General features: G+C 37.5%; 1 protein-coding gene across 1 annotated transcript; it reads left to right on the top strand.

Moving 5' to 3' along the window:
- Nucleotides 1-9,772: 9,772 nt before the first annotated feature.
- On the top strand, nucleotides 9,773-13,351 carry LOC139734430 (trafficking protein particle complex subunit 1-like). Its single transcript, XM_071645216.1, has 4 exons — nucleotides 9,773-9,902; nucleotides 10,682-10,752; nucleotides 11,651-11,789; nucleotides 13,226-13,351. The coding sequence occupies exons 1-4, from the start codon at nucleotides 9,804-9,806 to the stop codon at nucleotides 13,349-13,351; spliced, it is 435 nt and encodes a 144-aa protein (XP_071501317.1). The 5' UTR covers nucleotides 9,773-9,803.
- The last annotated feature ends 1,562 nt before the right edge of the window (nucleotides 13,352-14,913 follow it).

The following is a 14,913-nucleotide window of genomic DNA, read 5'->3' as shown; positions in this document are numbered from 1 at the left end:
TTACCAAAGGAAGATAAAGATATCACATGTTTGATGGAGAAATTACGTGGCAAACCTTATACACGCTATGTATCCAAAAATTGAATAGGCATTGTTTTCCCGAAGGTTCGCTAATCTGAAAATGAGAGAAACTTTATTATTTTGAAGGTTTGATAGCCCCCCACCCCACCCCAAAAAACAAACAAACAAACAAACAAACAAACAAACATCAAACAAACAAACATATGAAACAAGGTTCGTAAATCCAACATATGGAAAAATTGCATACTTATAACCAAACATTCGGAATTACTAACCAATATCGTTTTATATTAACGAACCTTCGGGATTGCAATTTTTTTTTCTTTATATGTCTTTTAGGAGCTATACAAACGAACCTTATTTAGTTTTGGATTACTGAACCATCGTAATAATAAACCCTGAAAATGAACCTTCAGAAAAACAAACTGTAACCAGAAATGAGAAATTTCTGACTCCAGAATTATTCAGCATTTAACAATCCCAGCGGATCGATTATTATACAATTCTGATATTCACATTGCATTATAAAGATGATGCCATATAACCATCAGGAGGTAAACTAGCTATAATCATCAAGAAGGCAAGAGAGCCTCCTTGATATAACAGACAAACTCCACAACACCATGCTGAAGGGCATAGATATAAATCAGACACTTGCTTATATCGTATAGTGCAAAATAGATTTATTAATTATTCATTTAAACTTTATGATACCACAGTCTACGGGGTTCACCCCTCAGAACAACACGACATGATAACAACATGGTATGGTCTCCTATAAAGTTTATCTAGCTGCCCTAGATTTTTAATCCTTCATTGTTGGACGATTTTTAAAGATGTTCATTAACAGCATGATTAAAGGAGAAATATCTGGTATTTCCAATGAAACATAATACTAGTATGAACGTTACCGTTAAGACAAAATTGCAATATGTCGATCGTGTCCCACACTGCGCATCATCAATTTTTATACTATCCACGCAGCTGATGTTCAATGCATATAAATGCAATTTTACTAATAGCTGGGCTCGAAAGTTATATCATCTTAGTGTTAGATGCACCCTATTATACCCCTGTTCAAATTATGTTAGATTCTTTGAAATTACAATCCGTTAAACATAGACTGGAATATAATTATAATGTATTTATGTACAAGATTTTGAAAGGCCTTGCTCCCGAATATCTAAGACGAGTTTCACCTCAGCGAATTAATCCATACTCTATACGAGATCAGTCTCCATGCACCAACTATATCTAGCTAAACCCAAGTCCGAGTATAAAAGGCAGTCTTTTTCATACACAGCAACGAAGCTTTAACTCTCTACCCGTGTTTGTTAAAGGACAAGTTCACCTTCATAGACATGTGGGTTTAGTGAATGCAGCAATATTAGTAGAACACATCAGAGAGAGTTTGAGCAAAATCGGACAATCCGTTAAAAAGTTATGAATTTTTGAAGTTCCTGCTCAGTCACGGCTGAATGAAAAGACTACTATAGCTTGTGATGTCACATGAGTACAACGATATAAAGAAAGAATAAAGAAAATTCAACAAATTTCCATTTTTCTCGCATAACAAAAGAACACTTGACTTCTCTCTTTCAGAAGGCAGGGGGAATAATATTACCCTTAACGTATGTCAGTAGCAAGTCGAAGAAATGTGAACTTTACTCAAAAAGTAAGGTTTTGTGAAATTCTCTTTTCATTTTCTTTATAGTTGTACGCATGTGACATCATACACTGTAGTAGTCTTCTCTTCCAGCAGTGACTGCACAGATACTTAAAATATTCGTAACTTTTGAACGGATTGTCCAATTTTCCTCAAACTTTCACTGATGTGTTCTACTAATATTGCTGCATTCTCTCAAGCCTTATGTATATGAAGGTGGACTTGTCCTTTAAATCCTTCGCCTCACTGCCCCTTTTTAAACGCAATGTCCGCAACATCCAGGTGATTACCAGCAGTAGTTAATTTCTCGTTTCTTTGAAAGTTGTACACATGTATTCTTCCTGTCACCTTTCTTTCTCACCCTCTCTTTCTCTCCCCCCTCCCCCCCCCCTCTCCCTCTCGCTCTATCTATCTACAGAGGCTCTCCACTTTTATGAAATGTATTATAGTGTGTGTGTTTGTATATTATTATTATGTATATATTTTATTGTATCATAAATGTGATTTGTTCCAGCAGGGCTCCCTTGGAAAGCAGGCCTTGCGGCTTGAATGGGACTACCCTGCTTTTATAAAGAAGACAATAAATAAATTTTAAAAAAAAATCATCTGTGATGTGTAAATATTTGCTAAACCATTTACTTCCGGGTATTGCTTTCCAATAGGTGATCTTCAACCATACAGACAAGAGAAAGTCCACTCCCATTAAAAAAAGAGAAGTAAAATGCATGTCTTTTCAACAGTATGGTTTTGCGGGAGGTAATTTGCTAGTCGTATCTTATTCAATTTTGCCCCCATTTTTTTTTTGTTTTTTGTTTTTTGGGGTGTGTGTGTGTATAAATGAGAATGACCTGTAGGCCTCCTGCATTCACATTGATGAGCACCCATTAAAAAGAAGTGTTCGCTTTCAAAGTCATAAGACAATTTGAGTCGCTGTAATGATGAGAAGCATTCTGCTTCTCATCATTACAATGTCATGCTGTATTATCATCCTTCGATCAACGCGGCTTAATGTGTAGCATTACAAGTTTGTTTCCTTTTGCTCTGTTTTGCTTTACTGCTATATAGGTTAGCACTAACACCTTTTCAGGGAAAATAGATGTGTGTAACACTCCTGTTACCGGTAGGCCTACTTCAAAATCCATTCAATTAATAAAATTAAAAGAATTGGCATATTGTTATCGCCACGTATCAGCACATGCCATGTGAACATAACAGCGGGTATTGTTGTGATGGTTAAGTGTGCTATTTACAAGTACATAACTATATACAAACCCTTAAATCTTTTAAGTTTCGGCTAATGAAAATTATTTCATTATCAGAAAAAAAAATAGTGAGCAATAGTTTATTGCGAATAAATGAACCTTCGGAATAACAGGCATAGCTTTCTGATTAAAGAGCCTATCAGTTTGGAAGAACGCATCATTTTAACCAGCACCATATTCCTCACGAATATAGCACTTTCAGCATAATCTGTTTTAAAAACAAGCCACAAGTGTTTTGGTAAAAGGACGCATGGAACAATGTTGCTTTTACGTTTAGATGAAATAGTTTGATTATGAAAGTTCTTACTATGAATAAATTCCCTCAGAGCGTTTGTATAAGTTTATAATTGGATGAATCCTGCGAGTTATGTTGGTCAGGGAGTGAGTTTTCGTAACGTATACGTTTCCCACCTGCACTTTTTCCATGGAAATGAGATAATAAAGTTACTTTAATGTGTTCTATAGTGAAATATGGGAGGAGTTGCTTGTAGTTGAGCTATAAGGCTGTCATAATCCTTGAGGAGAAATCTCATAGCAGGGTATCACGTATGTTTCGTTGAATCTTGAAATACCTTATGGAATTCGTCAGTGAAATCCGTCTGTATTTGACTCGATCTACTGAGTATATAAAAAAAATAACAAAAACACGAACCTCTTCGTTATCCTATATACCCGCAGGCGCAATCCAATGAATTTCACGTGCCTTTGTTGACCATGACAATTTTTTTTTTATTCCTATCTACAATCAGGCTTAAAGGACAAGTCCACCTTCATAAATACATAAGGATTAAGATAATGCAGCAATATTAGTAGAACACACCAGTGAAAGTTTGAGGAAAATTGGACAATCCGTTCAAAAGTTACGAATATTTTAAGTATCTGCGCAGCCACTGCTGGAAGAGAAGACTTCTACAGTGTATGATGTCACATGCGTACAACTATATAAGGAAAATAAAAAGAGAATTTCACAAAACCTTACTTTTTGAATAAAGTGCACAGTTCTTCGACTTGCTACTGACGTATGTTAAGGGTAATATTATTCCCCCTGCCTCTGAAAGAGAGAAGTCGAGTGTTCTTTTGTTATGCGAGAAAAATAGAAATATGTTGAATTTTCTTTATTCTTTCTTTACATCGTTGTACTCATGTGACATCACAAGCTATAGTAGTCTTTTCATCCAGCCGTAACTGAGCAAAAACTTCAAAAATTCATAACTTTTTAACGGATTGTCCGATTTTGCTCAAACTCTCACTGATGTGTTCTACTAATATTGCTGCATTCCCTCAACCCACATGTCTATGAAGGTGAACTTGTCCTTTAAGCCTGATTGTAGAGACAGAAATATATTTTGGCACGATCGACTATTTGAGTCTGGTTCCTACATTGGATATTTTGTAATGATAATGATGTTATTACTATTATTTATTATCATTACCATTTTTTTTTTTTTTTTGGGGGGGGGGTCTGGTTTTAAATATCTTTGGTAGAGTTGCTTTACCAAAAATATGACTTCTGTGGCACGGGATCCCTTAAATCTATTTGATTTTTTTCCAGAATGGATAATATTGTTGAATCATTATTTTTAGAAATTTACATCCCAGGGATTAGGAATATTGTGGTTGGCATTATGTACAGACCTCCAAACTCCAATATCAAAGATTTTTTTAACTTACCTTTCAGATTTGATAAAATCCCCAGTTTTTAAAAATAAGGATTGTTTCTTCCTCGGCGACTTCAATATTGACTTACTCTAGTTGGAAAATGATACTGCCGCACACGAGTTTCTTCAAACATTTTTGTCCTCTTCTTTTCTTCCGCTTATTTCGAAACCTACGCGTGTCACTGATCACTCTGCTACTCTGATCGACAATATGTTTTTTAATACCCTACCCCTTATTAATTCTTATATAATTCTTTCAGTTCTGTCTTGTCTATGAGTCCCCCTTTATTAGTTTCGTCGTCCCAGTTTCGTTTTATGTTTACTCACCTGAGTATGTATGTCTGTTTGATACTCTATCTTCCTAGTGGGCTTCCAGACTTTTTTCTTTTTTACTTTATTCCCAGTCTTTCTTCCCCTTTTTGCATCAGTTCAATTTCTATTGACATTCTTTACTTGAGGGGCCCACATTCTACAAGCATTGTCTTTTTAGTGGGTCCCTCTATTTTTCGATGTCTTACGTATTATATCGTCTTTATCACTTCAGTCAATTTTCATTACAACGTATTTCTTATCCCAAGGTTCCTCGATTATATTTTTCTCAATTTACTTTGTTTTGACTATGCAACCTTATTCTCTGTTACCAAAGAAAGTGAAATGTTTATGTTCTTTTCGAAAAATGAAATAAAGCATGAATTGAATTGAATATTGATCAAAAGTCATGTATATGAAGATCACATTAGTTTAGCGGATATAGTGGGATTGACCCTTTTACGGAGGTCACTCTGTTATTCTCGGAGGAATCAATCTAAAATAAAGTCTGTAATCTTCAATAAGCCTATAATGTCCAATGAAACTTTTTTTTTTCATCGTATTATAAAATTGTGGAGATATACAGCTCCCCTATTTGGATGGAGGCTACGTTTCATGAAAAAACTTCTCTCTCATAAGACACACAGACTTTACTTCTCTTGTATACATAATATAGCTTCATAATTATGAGAGTATTTGGAATTTCCTTGATTTTATGTGACAACTTTTATATGATGACTTCATGAAATCATGAAATTGGCAGCTTGTCTCTCATCATGCATAAAGAAAGCATAGGCCTACATAATGCAGTATGAGCAGGCGGTCGAAGTGGGCTCAACTTCACAACAAAACCCTGTATTTGGTGGACATTGCTGTAGTGTATAGTCAGGGAGGTGCTATAGCACCTCCCTGGTATAGTGGAGGTGGGCAGCACTACCACACACTACCAGTGGGAGTGCGATCAGCTGGTATTCTCATTAACAAGTAGTAAAACTGTCTGCTTGACTGCGAGTCATGAATATTCATGACCACTCTAGCGTGAACTCTTGACCCTGCTCGATCCGGCGAAAGTATTTTACTGGACTCTTTTTTCTCGGGTATCGCAGTTCTCGGCGTATCGCAATCCTCGGGTGTCACGCCCTCATACGGCTTGACGTGTACACGATCACTGCTACGAGTAAAAAGAGTCCAGAAGCTAGACTAATCCAGGGGGAGGGGCGTCCCCCTCCCCCTACCCTCTTAAAGGCAGCCGATCGCCATCCCTAATGGTACGTAAACTCCGAACGACCGAAGTTTGTGCATGCAATTGCGCAATGCTATCTCCATAAACGTGTGGGACAATGCTACCACTGAGACAAGTGTGTGTGTGTGCGTGTGTGTGTACGCATCATACACAAACATTGTCACCGCGAGCTGCGGTGATTGGAGGAGAGAGGCCAGAAGACGCTGCGGCGTGTGTGTGTGTGTGTGTGTGTGTGTGCGTGTGTGTGTACGCATCATACACAAATAATTAGATTGTCACCGCGAGCTGCGGTGATGCAAGAAGACGCGTGTCTCTTTTGGCCTCTCTTCATGCGCATGCGCACTGAAAGTGTGCGTCCATTCGGAAGCTCTCGTGGCTCGCTGGGACAGCCATTTTGGGTTAGGAGATAAGCACAGGGAGCTCTCTTGTAGCCTACCGTATTTTCGCTGACCCATTGAGCCAGCGCTATTCTCATTCGGGGGTCACTACATTTGATACAGAATGGGGGAGGCAGCGTGTTGCGTTCGCCTCCGTGCCGCACAAACCACTCGCCACGACCGAGTGTCTTTAATTTCCAAAGCGAAAAAGTGTCAAAACGCACCCACCGTGAAAAAAAGCTGGTGACGCCCCTGCAGACTATAGCTTTCAACTGCACTGGAATTTCTATTTATTGTGCATGCTATAACTGGTGAATGTGACATATTGATGCATTGGTGTATAATATACACTAAGGCATCAATATGTCACATCAATATTATCGATAATGTAGGCCCGTAACCAGAGTAACAAAGATTTATTTATTTATTTATTTATTTATTTTTTTTTTTGGGGGGGCAGTTGCCTTTTACAATTTAACTATTTTTACTCTGACTGCAAAATAATGTGTGTGTACTTTCCTTTTGTTGTAAGACGAGAATACCAATGAAGGGGGGGGGGTGCTTAAGATGGTACTGCAGTACTGATAGAATTAAGAAATATGTTTATAGTAATTGAAATAACGTTCATCTTTGCTATTTTATATCAATTGCAATCTCTTCATCTGCGACTCGAACAATAGGACAACGCCTCCTCCCGGATTGGACAACAGTTTTCTCGCGCATGTGCAAAACACATTTTTTTTTTTTTTTTTTTTTTTTTTTGCTTGAGAGGGTCGTCTTAGCATTAGCGTCGCAGATCTAAAGCTACACATTGTAGCTATCATCCGTGGTGAAAATGATGACAAAAGTCATGTAATCTATTAAATGCAACACCATCACTCCTCTTTTGTGGATACGGTGTGCAAAAGATATACAAAAAAGTATACATTGAGCGTTGTCACAAGAATTCTTTCAGTACAATGGTAAAATGATTTACTTTCACCTGAAAAACTTGATGATAAAGAAATAGGACCTAATGCATGATATTAAACGGGTCAAACAGAGAGCAGAACTCCATACATAATATCTACTCACATAATCATAGTTAATGCCATACTGATAGCCTTTCATTCACTTTTATTATTTCCAAACAAAATACAATCAAACCTGCCTTAGCGGCTACCTGCCGCATACGGGCGCTAAAAACAATCCCCCTTGAGAAAAGCCATGTAAGACCCTGTCTATAGAGGCCATCTCAGATCTTTCCACAACAGTCACTTTTTCACGGTCCACCCTTAGGGTGTGGCCCAGAGGTGACCGCTATAGAAAGGTTTGAATGCAACCTACAGTAACACATGACAATTTATTACACATGTTACTACATATGACGAAATGATCCTAGTACATTCCATATGATAATACCATGATATTATGGCATAATGTGTTTGTATTATATATAAGATGTGTTTTATATTAAAGAAAATATAACTTGAAAACTTTCAATGAAAATTTAAATTCCCCCACCCCATCACACACCTCGTTACCCACACCGATCACGCACAGTCCACAGCCATACAACTGTACCTACACTCTTTGCACGTAAACCTACGCCGCCGGCCGGTGGCCGCGGTGTACCACCGCCTACTACATACTTAGTACACTACACGCCCACTGCACTCAGTGTGTGATCTCTTGTGAGACGATTCCCATCATCAGTCTTCAGAAATTAAAACTTCAATTCGTACGTAAGTGTGCAATATTCGTCATCATGTTCATGCAAACTCAGTTTCTATACCGAATGGTCATTCTAAGTGATATATGAATACTGGCTACTATGAGGTTATAGTATCAAAAATAATAGAAAATAATAGGGGAGGAAAACATTAAAGTGTAGTCCCATGCACCAATTTTTGCGTTTGTGTGTCGTATATGACAGCTCCTCATTTGATATGACACTTGTGACAGGGCCAGGGTTCAATAAATTGAATAGCATGTAATCTATGATTGTATGCATACACGATAGCTGTTCTGGATGAAACCAATGTCAGGAGTTTGATTTAATCTCGCTGTATAACTTAATCAGCTGTAGCTGGTAGACGAAGGGAGTGGTAGTTTGTAAATTTACTTTTAACTAGCATGGGGCCATCGGAGTAGAACTGAGTAGTAGAAGCCTGGAATCCAGTATGAGGTTACTTCCATCAACCGATTGGAACAGGTACAACGAGCTGCTGCCCGTTTTGTCTACCAAGACAATAGACGTACATCTCCTGTCACACCATTACTATCCAAGTTGGACTGGGACCTGTTACACCCGCCGTCTTCTTGCACAAGCAACAATGTTCTACAAAATACAACATAACCTGGTGAACATCTCCTTCCCAGCCATCATAATCCCAGCAACTTATATTGGCAGAAATGAACACCCACAATTGATCCATACAAATATTCATTTTTCCCAAGAACAACAAAACTGTGGAACCGCCTACCATACTCTACAGTTACTTCAAGAACACCTACTGCTTTCCAAGAGGCTGCCGTCCCATCTATTCGGAATATGCAGCCCCCAGTAGGATCCAGAATACTATAAATCCACCAGCTTGGTTTTTACTTGCACATGGCAAAATTTTTATTTTGTACAATTGATTATATTTGCCATCTGTAAACACATTCTGTCCGTCGGCCGTTGATGTCACCTTGTACCATCCCAGTATACAGCTTCCCACGAAAAGCTGCCACAGGGATTACTTCTTCAAGGTTCAAGGTTCAATGGTCATGATTAGGGTAAATAATGTTTAGCTGTCCTGAGAATGCTTTGATGTATTACAACAAAGGCTGAGTCTGTCTGTCCAACTCGTATGGGTAATCGTAGAGTAATTACACCATCTGATCTGTTGTACATTTTGCATTTCTAGGTAAAGTTTACCAAGTGGAAGTAGATTTCTAATTAAATTGATAATGTAACATACTACGCGTACATTTGACATGACTGGACTCAGACACAGGGTTTCCGAGGACTGTACATTTTGTTATGCATAGTAATTCTTATACACTGTGAAGATCTGCACCTCAAGATTCAAGTCCAGTCATTGGATTTTCATTGTAGTCTTGTCACAGAACAATGTACATCGTGTAAGAAAAAAGAGTAGGTGTGTAGCAGCTCATGAAATCATAACACAATGCTACCATTGAAACAGAGAAGAAAGAACACAGCTGCAGCTGCATTCTTATGCATTTTCCTTTGATATTCACAGGTGCTGCTGAAGCATCAATTGCAGAAATATTTCAGTCATGACTATCTACAATCTCTACATCTTTGATCGGTTTGGAACCTGTCTCTTCTACCAAGAGTGGGTGAGGAACAAAGAAGCAGGGATGCCCAAAGAAGAGGTAAAACCCTATTTTTTACCCGTCCATACGTGTTTCACAACAGTAATGTTTGGTTACATCCACACATAATATGTTTTATGCAAATCGAATGAGATCGTGTTTTGCCTGAAGTCTTCTTTTGGCCTGTGCAAAAATTGTCAGTATATTTTTCATGCCAAAGTAGAAGAGGATAAAATCATAGAGAAAACTTCAGTTTTCGACACATATAAGCATTGTTTTGTTAATTATGATTCTCAGAAGTAATAAGGAACAAGAGTGAATGGGCTATAGTCGCTATATATTTCAAACCCATAAACATGCTTCTGTCTGATGATATATTGTACTATACATGTTGATAAAGGCTTTTCAATCTTTCTCTTGAAATTGAAGTCTTTCAATATAGATCTTTATAATTTGACTGCAATTTGATATACTAGACAAGGCACACTGATCATTAAACTTTTCATATGTAATTTTGATACAGTTAAAGATTTTCTTTTCCTGATATATGACAGCATTCTGTTATCTCAAGACTATGGGGTACATTATGATCTACCTTTGTTAGAATCCCTAAATAGATGATAAAAAAGGGTGTTTTGCATTGCTTCGAGCGATGAATTTTACTTCATTGTATTCTGTGTAAGTAAAAAAAAAAAAAAAATACACATTGATGTTTGACATAAGCATTCATTTGCCTGTGGTTATTGATTATGCAGATGTGGTAGGGAAATAAATAGCAGTTCATGATGACAAGTCTATGTTGTTTGTGTTATAATTCAAGACTCATTTTCTCTCTACAGGAGTTTAAGTTGATGTATGGCCTGGTGTTTTCAATCAAGTCTTTTGTGACGAGGATATCTCCAACAGATTTGTATCCTTTCAAATACTGACTTCTCATACTTTGTATGTTTTCTATGTGGTATGAATAGAAAGACATTGTATACTGTGAGTAGATATTATCATAGGTTCATGTGGTGAGATCCAAAAGATATACAATGTATGTAAAAACAAAAGTGTTTTTTTCTTGGTTTACAGTCTGTATGCACATTCTCTGCCAGCCATTGTGACCTATGACTGATAGCAAAATTATGACACCAATTTGTAGTTATAGCAGAAATTATATACAGTATCTGGACTATACAGTTGTCAGGATTATGAACATTGAACTGTAACCCTTCGATCTCCCTCCCTTTCATATGCCATTGAGATCTGCAATATATTGTTCTTTCCCTGTGCCTCTGTGTGAACCAAATTAATCTTACCTCAAATATGAATGTCATAGCCCAGGGCTGCACACTAACCTATTTTTTCTACTGGTCTGACAGACAGGTATTAGATACCCATTTTTTTTTCCCTCATTTTTTACAGGTCCATTCCTGGAAAAGTTACTGGTCCGAGAATGAGTTTTACTGGTCCTGGACCATCGGACCAGTGCCAGTGTGCAGCGTTGCATAGCCTGTAACTTTTTTTTCTCCAATTTACTACATTAGAATTAAATATAGGGATGCTACCGCCATAGTATCGTTCACACAGTGTTATGATACACATGTACGTGTTTGTATGTACACCTATATGTGTTATCATACACTGTATTTTGCTCAAATTTTCATAAAAGTTTTAGTGTTGATATTGCTGGATTTCATTTTATAATGATTCTTCAGGGGTTAGTGTGTTTCTTTCTGAATACATGTACTTTCAAATGCATTTTGATATTTCATTTGTGCACAAAATCATGCAAGTCTGAGCCTTGACCACTGCAAATCAAACAGCAAAGATGGTTTCCTGAATTACTGTACCAATTCTTACAAGCTGCACTTCTTTGAGACGCCCAGTGGGTTGAAGTTCATCCTCAATACAAGTCTGAATGTTGGACCAATGAGAGAGGTTCTCCAACACCTGTACAGTGGGGTAAGATATGAAATGGAAAAAAAAAGCAGCAACAGAATACCAACTGTAATGTTACTTTGTTCCTGCTTGCTACCTGTTCTCTAACATGAAGAGTTGTGCAAGGCTGGTGCTAGGAGTGCAAGGATCATATGAAGATTGATAAACGTTTTTAAAGTATAATTGAGCAGTACTTGAAAATTGCTCATGTTAAATATGAATAGCTGATTATGTTGATACCACTGCTAACTTCTGCTACTAGTGATAATAAGAAAGAGGAGAAGAGGAGTAAAACTTCCGAATGTTGTCTGGAGAATAAAAATACAGCCTATTTGGCAATATCTATGGGTCAATTTTAAATCAGACTTTGATTTCAAAGAAAAAAGCGAATGAACACATATATGCAATTGCTTTCCTTGTGCTGTTTAGATTTTACAGCTCTCGATGATGTTTTAGAATGAAAGTTATATGAAGTTGACTTTTCAATTTCAAGATTGCCAACGTGCATTGTATGCAGGAGTCTAATGTAAATGCTGGTCAGATGTGGCATGCAGACCTTATGTATGACAAGTTCTCTGTGATGCGAATTACAGAGATCCCTGTAATGCGAGTATCATCATACAGAGATAGAACATACACTAATTTGTCTAATTTCTGCACTCTTTAACTCTTACTGCGTTCTGTGCGCCCATTGGCGCAGATATCTTAGAACATATTGTCAAGGAACAGAGATTATTTTATCCCCGTAATCTGAATTGTGTCACCATGACTTTCTTGTTGGACTGAGGCACATTTGCAACATGTGAATGGACTTTGCTAGTCTACTGCTACATGTTTTGATAGATTACTGAATGCTGATGATAAAGCTTGGCAAGTTAGGCCAGGTGACAAAATTCCACTAGCAGTCAATAGAAAATGTTTGCCTTAAAGGGACTGTACAGTACTGGTTGAGGTGGGGATTCATGTTTTGAACATTCCTAAGTGAGATAATGAGAAACCTCTTATGAAATATGAAAGAGCATGTAATTTTAAGAAGGATTCAACGTTTATTTGATGAAAATTGGTTTTTAAATGGCTGAGATATCCAAAAAAGTGATAATGATAAAAGGCGACAGGCCACGCCTTCTATTAGGATCTCTTTGTTTCACCTTGTTTTTGGATATCTCAGCTATTTCAAAACCAATTTTCATCGAATAAACTTTTGATGCCCCTTAGAATTGCATGCCTTTTGACATCTCATAGAGTGGTTTCTGAATATCTCGCAAAATGTTAAAAGCTAAATCCTCACCTCAACCAGAACTATACACACCCTTTAATTCTGCTTCCTGCCTAGTCTGTAGACAATGATAAATATGTGTGCACAGTGTCTATGTTCACACCTTCCAGGCAGCTGCTGTGTATGATAATTTCATGTACATAATATAACTTCTATGTCTTTGATCACACTTTGCTCTTTGCAGATTTACGTTGACCTCGTGGTGCGGAACCCTCTGTGTCCTCTGAACAAACCCGTGGAAAGTTTGCTCTTTAAGACAAAGCTTGACTCCTACATTCGAGGCCTCCCAGCATTCACCACAGAGGAATGAGCAGTGCATTTGTGTGTGTTTCAATGTCCCTACCTGTCCTGGGAAGCAAATCCAAGTGCAATACTGTGACACTTTGTGAGACTGAAGTAGAGCGGTGGCGCTCTTACTCCGTGCTTTGAAGGAGTGGCTGCCTCAAGTTGGTGGAAATTTGTGTTGTGGGGGGAAGTGTTGCAGTCATTTGAGCCTCGACTACCCCAAGGAGGCTAGAGAGAGGGCACAACCTGTGAAGAATGTGCTCTCCAGAAATGCTTCTGACATTTGTATCACAGTGGACAGATGCCCCTCGCCTTTGATGGCCTCCCAGTGGCAAAAGCATTCCCAAGCTGCTGTTCCACAAGTACTTCAGTTTTGTCTGTCTGGGAGCTAAGTACCAATGTTTAAGGTACAGTGTAGTAAATCACTGCTGAATTTTGTCCAAGTTTGGTGCTTCGTCTGTTCTGATAAATATAACTGATGAAGTTAACTGTGTTCTCTTTACTGAAGTATGATGTCATGTCATTTAGAAATTGTATCTTTTAAAGTAACTGTCAAACTATTTGTCAATGATCACGTAGAATTCAGTGCCTCAAAGGTCTATGAAATTCCAAAACCAAAGCAAAATCATATAAATGTAACATGAAAATTGTTTTGAGTAACAATGTTTCACAAGTGACTTTTTGTTTCTGTGTTTATCAGTGGAACACATCTTATCATGTACAGCTGTATTATTATTATACATTGGTGATTACTTCAATGTGGTCTGTAAAAGATACCACCTTTTTTTTTCCTTATCCAAAAACTGAACCTACAACTTTTTATTGTGTTGTGATGTTTCCTTTAAACAAACAGGAAATACAGTGAAATTTCGACATGTACATGTATGCATTTTGATGTCGTTCCCCCTAATACTTCAGTTTACAAGAGAGTTATTGACAACAGTGAAAATTTTGAATGTTTATGCACGAGTGTGCTGCTTCATGTTTTAGCATTTGCTGCAAATTAGGAAATGTTTATGGGACTCAAAATGAATAATGATAATTATAAAAATAAATGCGGTTTCTTAAAGAGAGCATGTTCCATCAAACAAAGAAGCTCACAGTGCAAGGGAGGAAAGATAACACTTTACATAGAATGAATGAGGACAATGATATAAATTATTTTTTTCTCTTTTTTGATGTTCACAGCAATGTTATCCCCAAGAAGAATGTCTCTAGAATGAAGGAGAAACTGCTTGGTGTTGATATAACTAGAATGTATGTGATTTGTTACAACTGTAATAATATAGATGTATCTCATAAAAATTGTTTTCTTAAAGCCTTTCTTCAAAAACAAAAATATTTTCTCAACCATCGAATCAGCAGATTTGATTTGTAAGATGGCAATGACACTCTTAACCTGTTGAGGACGAGTCCCGAGTATACTCCCGTGGACTGCAGGTGTCTATGGGAAATGCGTGTTGTAGCTCAAAGCCAGTTCGTAAGTAGCTCATGTACACATTGGTACAAATGACCTTTCTTTTTTCTCAGTTGGTTAGGCACTTCATTGGTTTTAAAAGGGACATAATGCATAAGCTTGCCCGACGC

Source organism: Diadema antillarum, unplaced genomic scaffold (assembly GCF_040938485.1).
Source record: "Diadema antillarum isolate AM-2024a unplaced genomic scaffold, OU_Dant_1.0 seq00000526_RagTag, whole genome shotgun sequence".
NCBI lineage: Eukaryota > Metazoa > Echinodermata > Echinoidea > Diadematoida > Diadematidae > Diadema > Diadema antillarum.
Note: the sequence above shows the minus strand (reverse complement) of the source record. Positions and strands in the feature narration are given on the sequence as shown.